At 32.9% G+C, this 18,600-nt stretch overlaps 1 protein-coding gene across 2 annotated transcripts in view; it reads left to right on the forward strand.

Moving 5' to 3' along the window:
- The first annotated feature begins 520 nt into the window (after positions 1–520).
- Positions 521–18,600, forward strand: part of LOC145635997 (obg-like ATPase 1) — a 41,047-nt gene continuing 22,967 nt past the window's right edge. Inside the window, exons 1-5 of one of the 2 annotated variants that reach the window (XM_081687428.1) lie at positions 521–652; positions 860–975; positions 1,563–1,730; positions 10,342–10,465; positions 12,622–12,713. In XM_081687428.1, coding sequence (XP_081543554.1) covers positions 889–975; positions 1,563–1,730; positions 10,342–10,465; positions 12,622–12,713 — 471 coding nt within the window. In that variant the 5' untranslated portion in view covers positions 521–652; positions 860–888. The remainder of the gene's footprint in view (positions 653–859; positions 976–1,562; positions 1,731–10,341; positions 10,466–12,621; positions 12,714–18,600) is intronic. The other variant, XM_081687427.1, reaches the window with a different exon arrangement.

Here is an 18,600-nt window from a genome sequence, read left to right on the forward strand (position 1 = left end):
CACTCGATTTTTTTTTGTTTTTTTGATTTTTATTAAAGTAATCATAACTGATACGCACAACTTACTTACACAATACAAAGTATATATTTAACCAATACATCAAAATATCAGTATTGTAAGATTGTAATACCACTTATTTTTATAAAAAAACATACTTTATTTCATTATACAATACAAATTATTCCTACGTTTAAAGGAAAACACTAAATTCTCAAAGTATATACATAAATTAAAACTAAGAAAAACGATCAACAATATCAACACCCGATATTAACACTATCGCGTGCCTTGCGCGCGATGGGACAACTAGTATACTAAAAACTTGTAGGGGCCAATCAACAAAATAAGGGCCGCTGGTTTGGGCTACAGGGGTCGGGTTTCCGCCAGCCCCCCTTTAGCTCCGCCCCTGATTTTAAATGTTTATCCAACGTCTCGAGGGCGTTCGTTAACAAACTTAAAAATATAGTTTTATCACTAAAATACGATTTAATTCAATTTGGTTAGGATTCGAATCAAGCTGTACAGCCCTAGTTTTAGGGGTTTAAAGCATCATAAAACATTCACATTCTGCAGCTTAAACGTTTTTCACTCTCTACCCTCCATTATACTCTTAGCGCCTCCGACGAACCAATCTACATTCTGCAACTTCGAGGTTATTCACTCCCTCCCCTCTTCTTCTTCTTCTCTCTTGCTCTATGTTGAAATCACTTTTGGTGTATCGATTAGTCAAAGCGATAACATATGAAGTTTACTCTGGTCACAAATTCGATATTGCTTTAACTTGACAAAATTATACGCACAAAATCATATTTGACAAATATATTATACTATCGTTATATATTGAATAGGTTGCTCTTAGTTTTCAGTTGCTATCCCATTGGAAGGAAGATGCCTCCAAAGTCCGCCAAATCGAAAGATGCCCCAGCCGAGCGACCCATTCTTGGCCGATTTTCTTCTCACCTTAAGATGGGAATTGTGAGACTTTTTTTTTCGTGTTCTTTATCGCCATTTTTTAACTTGCTTATTAATTATCTTCAATTGCATCTCTGATTCTCTTCTTGCTGTATTCGATTCATTCCTGATGCTTCTTATTATTCTTTTTATTTTCAATGAAGTTTTTTATTTTTTTTATTTTTTTTATTTTTTATTCTTTTATATGTTCTCGCTGTTGTTAATCTTTTCCACTGTAATTATGCTGTTTTTATTTTAAGGATTTTGATGCCCTTTTCAGATTTTATTAGCTGATTTTTAGTATTAATGTGACTTTGTATATAAAAACTAATTTCTTAAATTCTGAATTAAAGGATTTTCTGGATGGTTTCAAAATACTTAATGTAATTGATGGTGATTTAGTCGGCTGATGCAATGGTTTAAGTTCATGCGAAAATATAAGATATTTATCACCAAGATTCCCCTGCTGAGTTAGAACTGCTGATAGAGTTCGCTTTAATCTGATTTCGTAACATTGTATACTTTATAGATCTTTATGTCATTGTATGCTGGTTAGTTATTATCTTTTCATGGTTGTATTGCTGATGATATTGTTGATTTATTGTTTTTAGGTTGGGCTGCCAAATGTTGGCAAGTCGACTCTTTTCAATACGCTTACAAAACTGGCAATTCCAGCCGAAAATTTTCCATTTTGTACCATTGAACCTAATGAAGCCCGTGTTAATATTCCCGATGAACGATTTGATTGGCTTGTGCAATTGTTCAAGCCTAAGAGTGAGGTTTGTGGATAAAATGCTGTTCCCTGTAGGTTTTATTTTATGTTATGACCTTATTTATTGCTCTTTTTTATTCTTTTGACGTTTTTTATGATAATTTGCAATAATGGCCTATATGGTAAGAAGCCACATCAGGGTTGGATGTGTGAAGTTTCTCCTTGTGCTATTATGGGCAAGTTTACAAACATTATACCATACTGAGTTACTTGTTAGGGCATTTTTTGATCACGGGTAATACATTAAGGGAGTTTAAAAAGTCAAATTAAAAAAATGTAGGTGTGTCGAGGTGGTGATTAAGGGGATGAGGTTGTGGCCTAGGGAATAAGGTAGTGTTAGTATGTAGGAGAGGGAAGGAAGTTAGTAATTATTAGGGTAATAGTTTTCCATTCTCTTCTTTCTCATTACACTTTCATTACTCCATCCTCCTTACAATCAGATCTTATGACCTTTATTATATTTTGTTTGAAAATTTTCAACTTATAATACATTATCTTTAATCCCAGCAAACCTTTATATTTAGTTGAGTGATCCATATACCCTTGGTCAATTGTTAAGGCTTTTTAATTTTCAATTTTTTTTCCTCTCATTTTAAGAATTACCAAGTTCCATCATTAATGTAAAGTTAACTAATTTAATGTCTCTAAGATGTATCTTAGCAAATCTTTTATGCGGTCATTTTTGTTTATTCTTTTTAAAATCATGACTTTAACTTTTACCTCCTTTAAAGCACAATTTTGATTCAACTACTTTAAATAATTATTTATTTTATTTACCACCTTAAAAAATGGAAACTTTTGATTTTGCCACCTGGTAACATCTTCATGGTAACATCTTCATGGACGGAAAATGTTAATTGGTGGTAAAAACAAATGGTTTAAGGTAGTAATAACATTTAAAACATGTAAAGAGAGGGAGAAAGTATGACAAGGAGTAATTATTGTGGAGCTGGAGGGTAAAGATTTTATAAGAGATGTCGTAAATAAAATAAAACAAAGTGTGTAGAACATGAAAGAATGGCCTAAAACAAAAAGAATGTAGGGAGCACTACCTTAACTATTTTTCTTTGAATTTGCCACCACTTTATAGTTTATTAGACAAATTGTAAGTAGTGACAATATCTTAACTTTACTCTCTCTTGACACATTCCCCATTTTTGCTCGTCCTACAATACTTGAAACATTACTAAAAATGGAATGAGACCACTAATAAAAAATATTTTCCCACATTTTCTTTCTCCTCTCCTACTCCACTCCCACTCCACTCCCTCTCCACTTTGTTGTTTTCTTACTATATAAAAATACAAAAGAGAATCTTTTATACAATAAATAAATATATTAAATGGATCCACTTGTAGTTTTCTTAAACTAAGTGTCCACCCCAATGTCCCTATTATTATGAGACGGACGTAGTATCATTTTTAAGGTGGTAAAATACAAAAATATTTATAATAATAATAATGGGTAATAACACATCAAAAATTATAATAATAACTAGTTTTGTGCCCCGGCGATGCCCGGGTTGTTTATTGAATTGTAAGATAAATTTTTATTCTATATGTCAAATTTTAAAATATATCATTGATACAAAATTAGTTACAAAATGTTCAATTTAATACATTAAAAAAAATAGCAAAAAATAAATAAAATAAAATAAAATAAATGTTCAAAGCACGTTGGGTTGACCCGAACCCAAAACTTTGGGGAAGGGTTGAACATTTTTTGATTCGTAATCTGATTTGACCTAATCTGAGATGACTCATGACTCGACCCTAATTGTCAGGTCTACAGAGTAATAAAATTCTACTTCGTATTAGATTGTAAAGTATATTATTTTATCATAAAATTCTATCCAAATAGAATTCTAAGCTAATTTTTTTATTTTACAAAATCTATTTAAATCTATGTAACGTGGCACGACACTTGGCAAAAAGTTGAAACGCCAAGTGTCGTTGTCCCGTGACGTGGCTAAAAGTTTAGCTTTATATATCAGTTATATGATTTGTACCTCTGAAATATTGGTATTTTATTGAAAATAAAACTCTAAACTAACAATTCTATCCTAAAATTCTATCCAAATAGAATCCTAAACTAATTTTTTATTGATGAACTCTATTTAAATCTATTCAACGTAGCGCGACACTTTGCGAAAAGTTAGAACGTGAAGTGTCGCTGCCTCTTGTCCCGGCTAAAAGTTTAGCTTTATATATTTCTTTATGTAAACTATCCAACGTGACACGACACTTGGCTAAATTTAGAACGCCAAGTGTCGCTATCTCGGACTGGCTAAAAGTTTAGCTTTATATATTTAACGACACTAACTTACACTAAGAAGATAGCTTTATAAAATCATTGATTCAAAATCTCGTTGGGTTGACCCGAACACAAAACTTTGGGTAAGGGTTGAATATTTCTTGGCCCATAACCTAAAGTGACCCGATCCTAATTGATAGGTTTACATAGTAATGATTATTAAGTATATTATTTTAAATAATTAGTATATCTATTACCTCCAATTTTTTTTAGTTGCAACTTTAAAATTATTTATAGCTCACAAATAATACCCCAAAGTTGCAACTTAAAAAAAATTGGAGGTAGTATTATAAATGGATGTTTTACATGTTGAACTACTTCTTTTGCTCCAAAAAATATTATGATATTAAAAATAAATTTATATAATAATTTTGAGAGTTATAATCTAAATTAACATATTTTTTGAATAAAATTATAATTCAATTTGCACATCTTAAATATTGGTATTTATGGAAAATAAAAGTCTAAATTAACAATTTTATCCTAAAATTCTATCCCAATTTGATTGAATAGAATTCTAAACTTATTTATTTATTTTTTATCTTAGGAAATCTATCTAAATCTATACAACGTGGCGCGACACTTAGCGAAAAGTTGGAATGCTAAGTGTCACTGTCTCATGGCCCGGCGAAAAGTTACAAAATATATTTTTCAAATGTATGGAATATATTCCTAATTTAATACGAATAGTGAAAGTTTTCTAATTTTCATTTGTTGAATTATAAATAGGAAAATATGTAATGAATGAGAAGTGCATATATCAATAAAATTAGTGATAATTGTGGAGAAAATAGGAAGAGAAATTAGTACTATTTATTGCTTTACCCAAAATACCAATCACTTTTTAAGAATTACCAAAAATTCTATTGATAAAAATTGCATATTTGAAAACTAAAGATCAAGACAAAATGACTATGTATTAAAAAATTACTCTTAGACTCCATTTCCATTAGAAATCTCTAAAGATTTTAAATGAGACAATTCAGGCAAACAAAAGAAAATAGAGAAAGTATAACTATTTGCATAAACTCTAAAATGTACCAATATTATTATTAGCCATTTACATGCCCACTATATAATTTAAATTGTCCCAAAAGTTGATCAATTTCTAACTAATTTTGTATTAGAGATATATTTTGAAATTTGACGTATAGATTTAAAATTTATCTCAAAATCTAATAAACAACCTGGACATCGCACGATCCTTACTGTTTGTATGATTTCACTATAGCTAATTTTTTTTTAATTTTCTTATCAATCATGTACAAATCTGTAAGCGTTTTAGAAACATCACTTTTTTTTTCAAAGAGATAAGAAATCTTGGCCCGAGTAAACCATGTTCAACAAAGAACTTATAATTATCTTTAATATATTTCAACCAAACACTCTGAACACCAGCATGTTCATTACATCACACAGTCTCTGAATATTGCCCCAATCAGTACTAATGTCAATATATAAATTGTTTATGTTACTTGAACTTAACAGGGTGCGATGCCCGGGTTGTTTATTGAATTTTAAGATAAATTTTTAATCTATATATAAATTTTTAAAATAATATATCATTGATACAAAATTAGTTAGGAATTGATGTGATTTTGTTACGATTTGCTATCTAGTAGGCATGTAATGACTAATATTCTAATAATAATGTTGACGAAAATGTTCGATTTAATTTAATACAATTAAAAAAAATAAAAAATTGAACTTGGCTCTTTACATAGTAATAAAATTCTATTAGATTGTGAAGTATATTATTTTAACCGATGAGTATAGATTATAAATGTATGTATTTCGCATTAAATTACTTCTTTCACTCCAAAAAATATAATGATATAAAAAATAAATTTATATGATAATTTAATCTTCAAATGTTTGACTTTAACATCATAATAGTTTTGTGCCCTCGGAGATGCTCGGTTGTTTATTAAGTTTTAAGATAATTTTTTTAATCTATATATCAATTTAAAAATATATCATTGACACAAAATTAGTTAGCAATTGATATGCTTTTGTGACGATTTGCTATCTAGTAGGCATGTAATGAATAATAATAATGTTGGTGAAAATGTTCGATTAAATACATGAAAAAAAAATAACAAAAAAATAAATGTTCAAAGCCCTTTGGATTGACCCAAACCCAAAGCTGTAACCTGAAGTGATCGGATTAGAGATGACTTATAATCCGACTCTAATTCTACAAAGTAATAAAATTCTATTAGATTGTGATGTATATTATTTTAACCGATTAGTATATATTATAAATGTATGTTTTACGCTTTGAACTTCTTCTTTCGCTCCAAAAAATATTATGATATAAAAAATAAATTTTAATGATAATTTTTAGAAATTATAATCTAATAATTCTTTAAATAAAATTATATTCAATTTGTATATGTGCAATATTGTATTTTATGTAAAATAAAACTCTAAAATAACAATTTTATCTTAAAATTCTATCCATATAGAATTCTATACTAACTTTTTTTAATCTTATAAAGTCTATTTAAATTTATCCAACGTGGCGTGACACTTGCGAAAAGTTAGAACGTCAAGTGTCGCTGTCTCGTGACCTGACTAAAAGTTTAGCTTTATATATTAGTTATATGATAATAGTTTATTATATCACTTTATACTTTGATAGCTAAATGTTATAATTTTAATTAACCACTAGATAATATTTTAGTACACGGGTCTGCTTATCTATCAATCGTACTACATCATAATAATCTCGTAAATAGGTCTTTTATCAGTCAATTATAGAATACTTTATATGATCTTATTTTTATGGATAATACTTTCGTACATAGGTCGTCCATTGGTCAATCAATCATAGAATTGTTAATTTGATCTTATTTTTATGGATAATACTTTCGTACATAGGTCGTCTATTGGTCAATCAATCATAGAGTAGTTAATTTGATTTTATTCTTTAGGGATAATATTGTCGTACATAGGTCGTATAATGAAAAAAATCATTCACAGAATAGTTAATTTGATCTAATTCCTTAAAGATTATACTTTATTATCGTGTGGAGCTCATCTATTAATCAATCAATCATATAATATATACTACGTAGTTAATTTGATTTTATTCTTTAGGGATAATATTATCGTACATAGATCGTATAATGAACAATCATTCATAGAATAGTTAATTTGATCTAATTCCTTAGTGATTATACTTTATTATCGTACGGAGGTCATCTATTAATCAATCAATCATATGATATATAGTTGATTTGATTTTTATTCTTTACGGATAATAATTTTGTACTTAAGTCATCAATTGATCAATCAATCATAAAATAGTTAATTTGATCTTATTCTTTAGAGATAACACTCAACTTTCGTTCATAGTCGTCTAGTGATCAATCAATGATAGAATAGTTAATTTGATTTTATTCTGCATAATACTTTACTTTCGTATGTACATAAGTCGTCTATTGATCAATTAATCATAGGGTATAATAATATTTAATTTATATATACTTTGATCTTATTCTTTAGGGATCATAATTTAAAACTTTGTATTTTGATAGTCGGTTTAGGATTTAAATGTAACTTCTAACAAGTTTGATTTAGAGTTTAGGGTATAGGGTTTCTAACTTAATTCTTTATTAATTATGATTCATAACTATACTCCCATACTGTGATGCTAGTTTCTTATAATATTTGATACTTCAATAAGTGTGCTTATGTTTATATTTTGATTAATTATAGAGCGATTTCCATGAATAATGTAAGAAGATAACAAAATTTCATAAATACGCTACATTTTAATAAAATTCCCGACGTACCGTCCACGTCAGTAAGTGTAATTATTATTATTATTATTTTGCCAAATTAATAACAAAACAACTAATTGAATTAACGGTTTCACGTAATGTAAAACCGCTAATTAATTTAGTGGTTTATGTACTGTAATATTGATTGGCTTGCTCGAGTAAGTGGGTGAAAAAATAACCCGCTAATTTAATTAGAGGTTTCAAGCTGTTAATTTTTTTTTTAAAAAAAATCATGTTTACAAAAGATGACGTGGACCAGTGTTACCCGGAACGCGGGACGATAGCGCGTTCCCCGTACCGGAACGTCCGTACCCAAACGCGGTACTGACGCTTTCCAGTTCGCGGTGGTTCGCGATCTAGTTCGTCGACGACGGAGAACCCAGTTGTATTACGATCTAAGTTGTAGTCTAAGAGTGACAATTGGGTTGTCATTTGTTTATAATTTCGGGTATAATTGGAAGTTTAAAAGACTTTCAAGGTTTCATCAATGGAGGAAGGAGATGAAGAATCGTGGAATGGAAGAGTGATAAGACTAATAACTGATAAGAAAACAAGTCTAATAAAGATTGTGGACCCCTATGTCCTAATGTCCCCTTCTCTTATTTTTTTTTTTCTTTTTTAATTGTCTACACAAGTACACGGTAACTTTTTTTGTACTGTACTACAAGGCCTACAGTCGTATAGCCATGGGAATTGAGCAATACATTAAATGCAATTTCCAGCTTTATCTTTTTTTTATTTTTTTATTTTTATTTTTTTTAATGTATATATAATTAATTTATGGTAAATAGTGGAGAGTATCAATTATAAAATTATAAATTACAAAGCACTTATAAAACAAATGACCATACGTTCCGGGAACTCTAAAGGCTACATTCCACGTTCTTGCATCTGCACCAAGTTCCGGAACGTCCCGCATTCCATGTAACATTGACGTGGACAGTAAGTCGGGAATTTTATTTAAATGTATCGTATTTATGGAATTTTATTCTTTTCTAACATTATCTAGGGAAATCACTCTTAATTATTTATTCATCTTCATACATAATTAATTAATAGAGAAAATTGATCAATAATTCTTTATCAAGTATTATTATTGTAGTATGTATTTTATCTTCGTAATATTTACTACTATAGTATTAGCTTTAATTTGTATATTCCTAAAAAAATATTAATTTGTAAGACTACACAATTATCCATGCCTTCTTTCCCAATGACGCAACCAAATACTATAAAAAAGTAAAGCTACAAGCTTAGAGCTGTACACACTAGTACATTGCACAAAGCCAATTTATGTACGATGTTTGGTATTCGACTATTCAATAGTACAAGTTACATTACTAAAGTACAGACTATTAAGTATTAAAATTACTAATCTCTTAAAAAAAGTAGTACCACTACTACCATTACATAACATTATTCTTTCAAAAAAAAAAAAAAACATTAAACAATTAAATATAACAAGAAAAGATAAAAAGATAGGGTCCACACTCCACAATTTTTTTCCCGTGCATGTACCTTTTCATCTTCTTCCTTCTATCCTTTCTTATCTTCCTCCATTAATATAAATCTTAAAAGCTTCGATTAAACTTGAAATTGTAGACAAAATACAGTTGCTAGTCCTTGCTACTCAAGAAAATTGAAGTTTCTTGCACCCACAAACGGGTACTCCATCAACGACGTTCCAGATCGCGCACCACAACGAACCGGGAAGAGTCCGTACCGCGTTTTGGGACATACGACCTGGTACGGGGAACGCGCTCTGCTGTCCCGCGTTCCGTGTAACGTTGGTCTAGGGACTAGGGATGAATAATTATAGTTCTGAAAAGCCATATTAGAACCGACTATATGATGTGAGCAAGCATTGCCAACTCAACAATAATTTATTGTTCCACCATAGTTGCATCAAATTGATGAAAAACCCATAACAAAAATAAAAGTATAGGAGGAGGAGGATCTTGTTGGTGTTAAATCCTTATAATTAGGTATAACCTCATTCCATTTACTAATATTCTTCCTCTGTTTTTTTTTGTTGGCACGTTTAGCTCTTGGCACTATTCACATATTCTACTTTTACTAGCTTTAGTGATTTATATGTATGTTTAATATAGTCATTTGAAAACTTGTAGAATTGTCTCAATGTATATTTTTATAGCATCAAATTTTTAATTTTTTTACTTATTAAATGAAATATTAATTGTTGAACTCATTTGTTGGTAAATGTGAATTAAGAAATGAGGAAGTACTTCAGGAGTGCTTTTTAAACTAGATTTTAATCAATCATTGAGAAATTATATTATCTCTTTTGATTTAGTAGCTATAATACTTGATTATTTCTTTAGGAATTTGGCATTTAGCTATATTCATTGTTTGTTTTCTCTCTTTTCTCTTGCTCTCTATCTCACACACACACGCAATTTCACTTCGTAATGATTAGCTTAAAATTTTATACATTTGTTTCTTTTTCTTTTTTCCCTTTTATTGTGTTTCAATGTTCCCTATTTTGGTGTTGTTTAGGTATCAGCATTTTTGGAAATTCATGACATAGCCGGACTTGTTCGAGGTGCCCATCAAGGAGAAGGGTTGGGAAACAATTTCTTATCCCATATTCGTGCGGTGGATGGAATTTTTCATGTTCTACGTAAGATGTTAAGATTTTACACCTATATATGGAACAAGCATTGTGATGCTAGTATGAAGTCAAAGAGTATTTATGTATATATATATATATATATATATATATATATATATATATATATTCCAACGATGTTAGGTTATGCGTTATCCCTATATTGAACTAGCGCTCTAGAACGTACTATATATCATCATGATATAGGGAATTTATCCTTTTGCTTCTGTTTTAGGTATTTGTCAGTCAAAATACTCTAAAGGGTGATTTGTTGCTTTATAAGATGCATCTGTAACCGTGATCCCTGTAATAAAATATGGCTCCCATATTGTTTCCACACTTTCCAGTACATGTTGCTGACTGTTCCTTCCCATGATATATGATGTCCTGTGAGCACCCAAAAAAAAAAAAAAAGAAGTCATCACTTAAGTGCTAAAAACACTTGAAACTCTTTCTGAGACAGCCTTTGGATGCTTTGGAGGTGATTTCCAGTTTCCCATTGCCCTCCTTATTTCTTAAGTAAGGCCTTTTATGGACGTGATTTATTCGACTAAAATGGGGTTCCTAGTTTTTGGGGTTGTAATCCTCGTCTTGGAGAATTGGCTTTGGCTGTTTTATTGCGAAGTTTGGTCTGAGCTATATGATCTTCATAGGAATTATCAGTACACTGTTGGCAGAACCTGTTGCTTCCTACAGGATTCCAATCTTGTCCCTAGTTAGTTCTCTAAGTGGGTATCTAAGAGAAAAATGCCTTTTTAACTCCTTTTTAAAAGAACAGATCGATTGTTATTTTGATTTCTACCCCTAAAGGCCCTAACTAATGTAACCATCTACCCTTAATCATGTGACTGTTTGGTAGTTTTTCTTTTTTCTTTTGTTCGGGAATATTTGTTTTAGGGAAAATATCCTTGACTTCCTTGGGAATTTAGTTTTTATGGATTATTGACCTTCTCATTCCGTAACTTCTCTGACGTGAGAGTATGAGTGGAAGTTAATACCTCCAGTGTTTTTTCTTGTAGATCCTTCTGATAAACCTGTAAAGCTTCATGTCTTCCTCGCTTTCTTTATCCTTTATTTGATTAGAAGGCTTAAACTATAATGAACATTTAGGTTTTGTTTGGATTGCCGCATTGGATAAGCTGAAACCATTTGACTGGTTCATCTGACATATTCTCTTGTATCTCCTCCGTTAGATCCTTATTAATGTTGCATATTGTATTCTTATTATTAGCAGCTGGGTTGTGAAGAAGGCTAGAACCTTAAAGTAGGCCAAGGGTTCTGTTTTTAACGTTATGATTTTTGCACTTTATTAGCTAGAATAGTAAAATCTTGCAAAACTACAATCCTTCGAAGGCACTATGATGTATATAGAGTTTTTGCATTGTTTAAGGTATTATTTTACGTTAGAGGCGAATTTCTTTTTAATCCATCAAACATGCTTTTCTGCCTCCAGATTCTCTGCCCAGTTAGGTGGTAGTAAGGATCAGAAGTTTGGTGGTAGTAAGGATCAGAAGACTGTATAAGACTATAATTATGTTTGATGGGGATATAACAAATTAACAAGGCATGCCCACATAGTTAACTATAGAGCCATCGGGTAGGCTCTCATATCTCCTGTGGGATTGCATGTTCATCCTATGATCACATCCTTCACATGTTAAAAGTTATCTTGTATTTTCTTGTTCGGATTAGCAGCAGGATTAGGATGGTGTTCTTATCCTCTTTTTGCTACGCTTATACTTTCTCCATTTGTTTTTAGTTGATATATTTCCTTAGTCACATTTACCAATCCATAAATTCAATCATTACTCTTTAATAACAAAGATTGAAAAAGTTGATATTTTGAAATTATTTATCAAGGTGAATCTAACAAGACCTCGTGTGACTATGCTTTTCATTCTGAAGTCACAACCGTCTCAACTAAAGCAACAAAAAAAGTATATAATTACCAAGTGTATTCATTTCCCTAAGTACAAAATTATTTTTAGTTTAGTTCAAAATAATGAAGCTTTGTAGTGACCAATTATACCTACTTATAAATGCAAGTTTATGATATATGAATACTAATCAATCTTCAGTATGTGGAGAGAGATTATAGAGGCATCAAACCTATAGTAGGGTGCCAAACTCAATTTCCTAACTGGTTGTTGGTTTTATTTTGTTGTTAGGTGCATTCGATGATCCTGATATAATTCATGTTGATGATATTGTGGATCCTGTGAGAGACTTGGAGACCATAAGCGAAGAACTAAGGCTGAAGGTATATTTTCTCAATCTTATCCGTCTTTTGTTGGTATTTTTGTTTGCTTTTGATTAAATTGGTTTTTGAGCTTCAAAGCTTCAATTCAATGCTTTTTAGGCATTTGGAAGCACTTTGCTTTTTATTACTGCATCTTATGTGAATTTTTTATGCATGCACTTTCTTGTTTTTGTTGCCTTTAAAAGAATGATGTCAAATCTAACTGTTGTGTACTATAGAAATATGAGCTATAATTTTTAACTCAGGAAGGGGAAGGATGTTATTCTCTAATAATATTTGATGTTGGCTGTTATGGATTTGTTTGAGCTATTGAACATGTATGCATTGGTAAACATATGGTTATGCCTAAACAGAGAGGATGAAAATGAGTCAATGGAATATTGGTCGATGGAATGTAAAGTTAATCATAAATAATTAACACAATATTTAATACTCTAAATATATGAGATCTCTTTAACTCAACTTGGGGTATCTCTTTTGCAATATGGAACGGAGGGAGTATAATTAAAGATGTCAATGGTATAAAATGTACATTGGCTAGCATGAAAACTCCAATGTCGCAATTTAAAAAAAAAAGGGATCAGACTAGCAGACCATATAATATTAGTTAGCTAAGATCAATATATATTGTAGATATAATATTCTAATTATTTGGCAAATCTGAGCATATATATTTTTTATTTTTTATTTGCTTTAGTTTATTTGTTTTTATTTGTAACATGACTTGCCTATTTGTGTTGAAGATTTTGGGCTTCGATTGTAATTTTTTGTGGACAATTTAGGAATTTTAGATGGACATTACTCCCTTCCCCCCTTCATTTATACTTCTTTTATTGATATTAGTTGTATTAATTCTCATTTCTCTAATCTTTAATTTCAATCACGTAATTCTTATTAATAAATATGTTTGAAATTTATTGATTTGATATTCTGAAAGAGTATACACATAGAAGAATTAACTATGCGTTTCTTTAATCAAGCCAGGCTATATGAACCAAAAGTGATTATTCTGTAGTCATTCACAAAAATCTTCCTCCTCTATCCCTTACAATCTAATATTTCATTTTCATGCAAATTCATATGCTTCATATCCTTCCTAACTTCTTCCAATCAAGTTAATTTCGGTCTCCCTCTACCATCTGTAACCTCTCCGTGATCCCACTCTTTCACTCTTTGTACCAGTACACCCAACACAAGCAATTTTGTACCAGTACACCCAACACACTACTTTCTTGCGAATAACTTCGTTTCTAATTCTATCTCTTAGAAAAAACCACACATCCACCTTACTTCATCTACATCTTTTAAATGTGCTTCTTAGAAGCTCACATTTTGTACCATAACATTGGTTTTATAGTATTTTCCTTCATTTGTAAAGGAATGCTTTGGTCACATAACACACCTTAATCCTTAATCCTGACGGCCACGTCTTGATCAATGTCACCATTCTTCTATCGACCCAAGTTATTTAAAAGTTACTCATGGTCAAATCCTTTCGGTCCAACTTCACTACCTCATCTCTTGTACCCCTCTTAAAGTATGAATCATTATTTTTTTTTTTTTTTGTTTTTTGTCTAAATAGTGTAAAAGTTAAATTGTTACAACTATTATAAACTTAGATATTATTATAGAGATTATAGTAATTGCAATTGTAAGTGACGTTGTTACATTTTTGTGTCTATTTGTTACTCATTTTGTTTGTGGATACTTGCAATAGTTGCCTCTTTTGTCCATTTCTAAATACTTACAAAACTACCTTTTTTGCATGTACTACTATTGTTTTTATTGTTTCTCTCACTAACCCTCACATGCATTACTTTTTTATATTCACTTCTCCAAAAACAATTAAAAATACCCCCATTAACCTTGCATGCACAATTCATTATTCATATTCATAATATACCTACGATTCTTCTTGACATTGTGTGTACACTCAAGTGTTGGCTAGTATTCAAGAATGGGGAGTAGAGATGGCAATGGATCGGATTTGGATCGGGTTCACCCGCATCCATCCATTATCCTAATTGCTCCATCCACATCCATCCGTCATCCGCTTCACCCACCATCCATATCCGTCCGTCCATCATCCGCGGATGAAACGGGTGGAGCGGATGACAAATGGATGAGTACTAAAATGAAAAAAAACTCACATAAACTTTAATTTTCGGTTATTTATATAATAATTTTTTTAATTTATTAATAAAAAAGAAACAATAACAACATATTGTTTGAAAAATTAATTTGCAACAAAAAAAGACCAGTAATTTTCTTGCACATTCTATATTTTATTAGTAAAATTCTTTGATTAAAAATTTAATATATGTTAAACGTATGGGTGGATGGTTAGTGGGTGAAAAAAATATCATCCACATCCAATCCGATCCATCATCCGCTTCATCCGCACGCGCTTCTCATCCATTTAATTCGGGTTTTCGTCCATTTATTTTAAGCGGGTTAGCGGATATCCACTTAATATTGCCATCTCTAATGGGGAGTGTATGATGTAATGTGTAGGACTATCGATTGGGGACATTTTATGATTTATAATTGTTTGAACACATTTATGCTGTGTTAAATTAAGGGAAATGCGCATGTTAAGGTGGATGTGTGGAAACACTTTAAGAGATAGAATCAGAAATGAGGTTATTCGCAAGAAAGTAGGTGTGGCGGGCATTGTAGATAAATTAAGGGAAAATCGTCTGCGTTGGTTTGGACATGTAAGACGGAGACCCGAGGGTGCACCGGTGCGAAGAGTGGAAGAGTGGGACCATGGAGGGATTAAACGAGGAAGAGGGAGACCAAAGATGACTTGGTTGGAAGGAGTGAGGAAGGATATGAAGTGCATGGATTTACGTGAGGATGAAGTTTTGGATCGTAAGGGATGGAGGAGAAAGATTTATGTTGATGACTACACGGAATAATCAAATTTGGTTCATGTTAGCCGACCCCACTTTTGGGATTAAGGCTTTGATTGATTGATTGATTGATTGATTGATATCCTGACACTCTCCTCCACTAAGAGTATCGCGTGTCGAATTGACATGACGCTCGATACGCTTGGGTTGAGGCGTCGACTCGCGTACCGTAGAAGTGTCTTTGGAGTGTCAGGATCCTTATAAAAATCGACTTAGATAAAAGTTCAATGTTGAAGATGAATTGAAAAATCTAACGGAATACTTTGTTTATTTATTTTATTTTTATAAATGGGGTACTGTAGTTGGGTGTGGTGTGTGACAACTGGACTTCACTTTTATTTGAAGTCAATCGAACCCCACCAGCTACTCAACATTTTTTTTTTTTTTTTTTTTTTTTTTTTTTTTTTTTTTTTTTTTTTTTGTTTGTTTTGTTTGTTTCACGCGACTCCACACTTTTTTCCCCCTTTTCAATTACTAGCACAAAGAACCAGAGGAAGGTTAATATCAAAAAATTGGATAGTTTAACTTTTTTTTTTCATGTCATTTTTTTATAATACTAGAATTTTTTTTCAAAAATTTTCCATACTTTATATACAAGCCGTGTCTAAAAAATTAGTCAAGACGCTTGTTTTTGACCATATCCCCGTATCTGCTATTTTTGGATCCATAAGTTCTTAGTGTTCCTTAATTTTAACAACCTTTTTCTTCTTTTTTTTTTTTTGTTGTGGTTTTTGTTGGGAGCATTTAAAGCCCATAAATGTTTGATTGTTTTTTTTCCTTAAGAAACATACACGTTGATGTGAATTTAAATCCCTTAACCCAATAAAGAATCTAAAATCATACGCGTAACACAAACCTTCCGAATTCCCTTAGAAAATCGAACAAGTTAAGAACAACGAACCGGATGACTTGTAATCCGACCACTCTTGGAACGAATTGAAGACTACTCAAATTACTTTAACTACTCCTAGAACTAAGTTATTTGATGAACAAATCTTTGACTACTCCTAGAACTAAGTATTTTGATGAACAAATCTTAGACTACTCCTAGAACTAAGAATTGCACGTTCTAATTATCAAAACAACTCCTTGAATTGAAAACTGGCAAAGAAAAGTTTAAACACCCCCTCCTAGGAGGGGACCGATGATCGGCCACCTGTGGGACCGACTCCCGACCAGGAAGAACCAAAAAGACTGAGCTGAGGGAAGCCCCATAAGTCACTGAAACGACGGCAGGCAATGAAGGGCTGAGCCCGGATCTCATTAGCTTGTCCCAACCGGAGGGACTAGAAGGGGGAAATAAATAGCCAGGCGCCAGAGAACCAAGCTCGCTCTCACTACTTATGGATAGACGTGGGTAGGATAATAGGCTGGCCTCCCGTTGAAGAAAAAACACTCTTGACGAGCCTTGACCGGGCCCTCGCCCCCCCCGGGGCCCAGATAAAGAATAGCGAGCTCGTACATTCAAAGTTTAAAAAGCTTTAAATTCAAGGAATTCAAAGAAACTGTTTAACAAAACCTTGAATTTAAAGAAACCTTCCTTATCGAAGGAGGCAGGAAAGGAACGTTTCCCCCCAAAACCCCCTCGGGGGGATGTTTACGAGGAATCATTAAGTTGATTTACAAAATGTCTTAAGATTAGGATTTTGTAAATTAACTAAGAGACCATAGAAACGAAGCGTACTTCCCTTGAGGATAACCCTCCACACTATCTAAACGGAAGTTTTAGTGCAGGAGACATGTAAGCCGCCCAAAAGGCGGTTCCTCGGGTTGGTGGAGGACAGGCTAGGCTAGGCTGTGGAATCGCCAGGGCCTCTAGTAAAATAGTGGCGAAACTTAACCGTTTCGTCAGTTCGACCGGTATTCATGCATGTACGTGGAGGAAGAAGGCTATGGTTGCGTGAGGAAATTCAGAAATAGCCATTATAGGCTACTTTGCGAAGGAGCACGCGTACAAGTTCTTCTGTTCGGGCTTAGCAAAATGAAGTGAACCGGACTGGCCTTTCCATGATGGTAAAAAAAATAAAGAAAAGAAAGTTAAACAAATTGTATTGAATTTAATCTGTTTTTAGTGCTGTCCACCTTTTGGCTTTTTACTATCTTGCCCTTAATGATAACTTCTGATCTTAGCTTCCTCCCCAAGCCAAAGTGTGACTCAGCAAGTCTTATCCCCTTCCCCATCTTTTCAGCCCATATGTCCAGAACCTTCTTGGAATCTTGGATAAACCCCCGTACTTCACCACCGTCACCGGCCAGATGGGGCGAACGATCGCCGGTGTTTTCATGCACAGATTCCCCGGGCCCACCTCCAGACCCACTCGCACCAGACCCGCCTTTCATGATGCCACCTCTGCCTCTGTTCCTGCCACCACTAGAGGTGGCTGTACCACCATACCCATCTTTTCCGGTCAGGGATTTAGGGACATCACCAGATCTACTACCATCAGCACCGCCTTTCTCAAAAAATTCTTTTATCCCACTACTGTCAAACACCTCGACCTCAGCTCTTCGTACGGTCCAGAAGACAACCCACCCTTCACGAGCTTCGCCGTTGACTTCACCTTGACCGCCACCAGCAAATCCACCAGAGAAATCACCACCTCTTCTTGTGTGACCCTTGGTGATGACGAATCGATTTCAGCCGCCCCTTGGCCATCGCCGCTTCTTCCGCCGTCGTGGTTGCATACTTCAGCATCTTCTCCCTTCCCAAAAACTCCCCCACCACTATAGAGGTTGTCAGCAAGCTGCCCCGTCTCACCAAAACCCCCTCCAAAACCACTTCCGAACGTGATCGCTCCTCCACCTAAATCACCAGCTAGTTTCTTTCCGGAACTACTTTCCTCAAGTTCATTTTGAACACCACCAGTAAGCCCCTGATGTTCACCACCAAAATTGTCGTTAGGATTGGCGCCTTCAATTGTCGGCATCTCCATCTTACGGTGCTCCCAGTTACCTCTGTTGTCGTGGTGGTC

The sequence above is a fragment of the Chenopodium album genome, chromosome 6, assembly GCF_948465745.1.
Source record: "Chenopodium album chromosome 6, dcCheAlbu1.1, whole genome shotgun sequence".
Lineage (NCBI taxonomy): Eukaryota > Viridiplantae > Streptophyta > Magnoliopsida > Caryophyllales > Amaranthaceae > Chenopodium > Chenopodium album.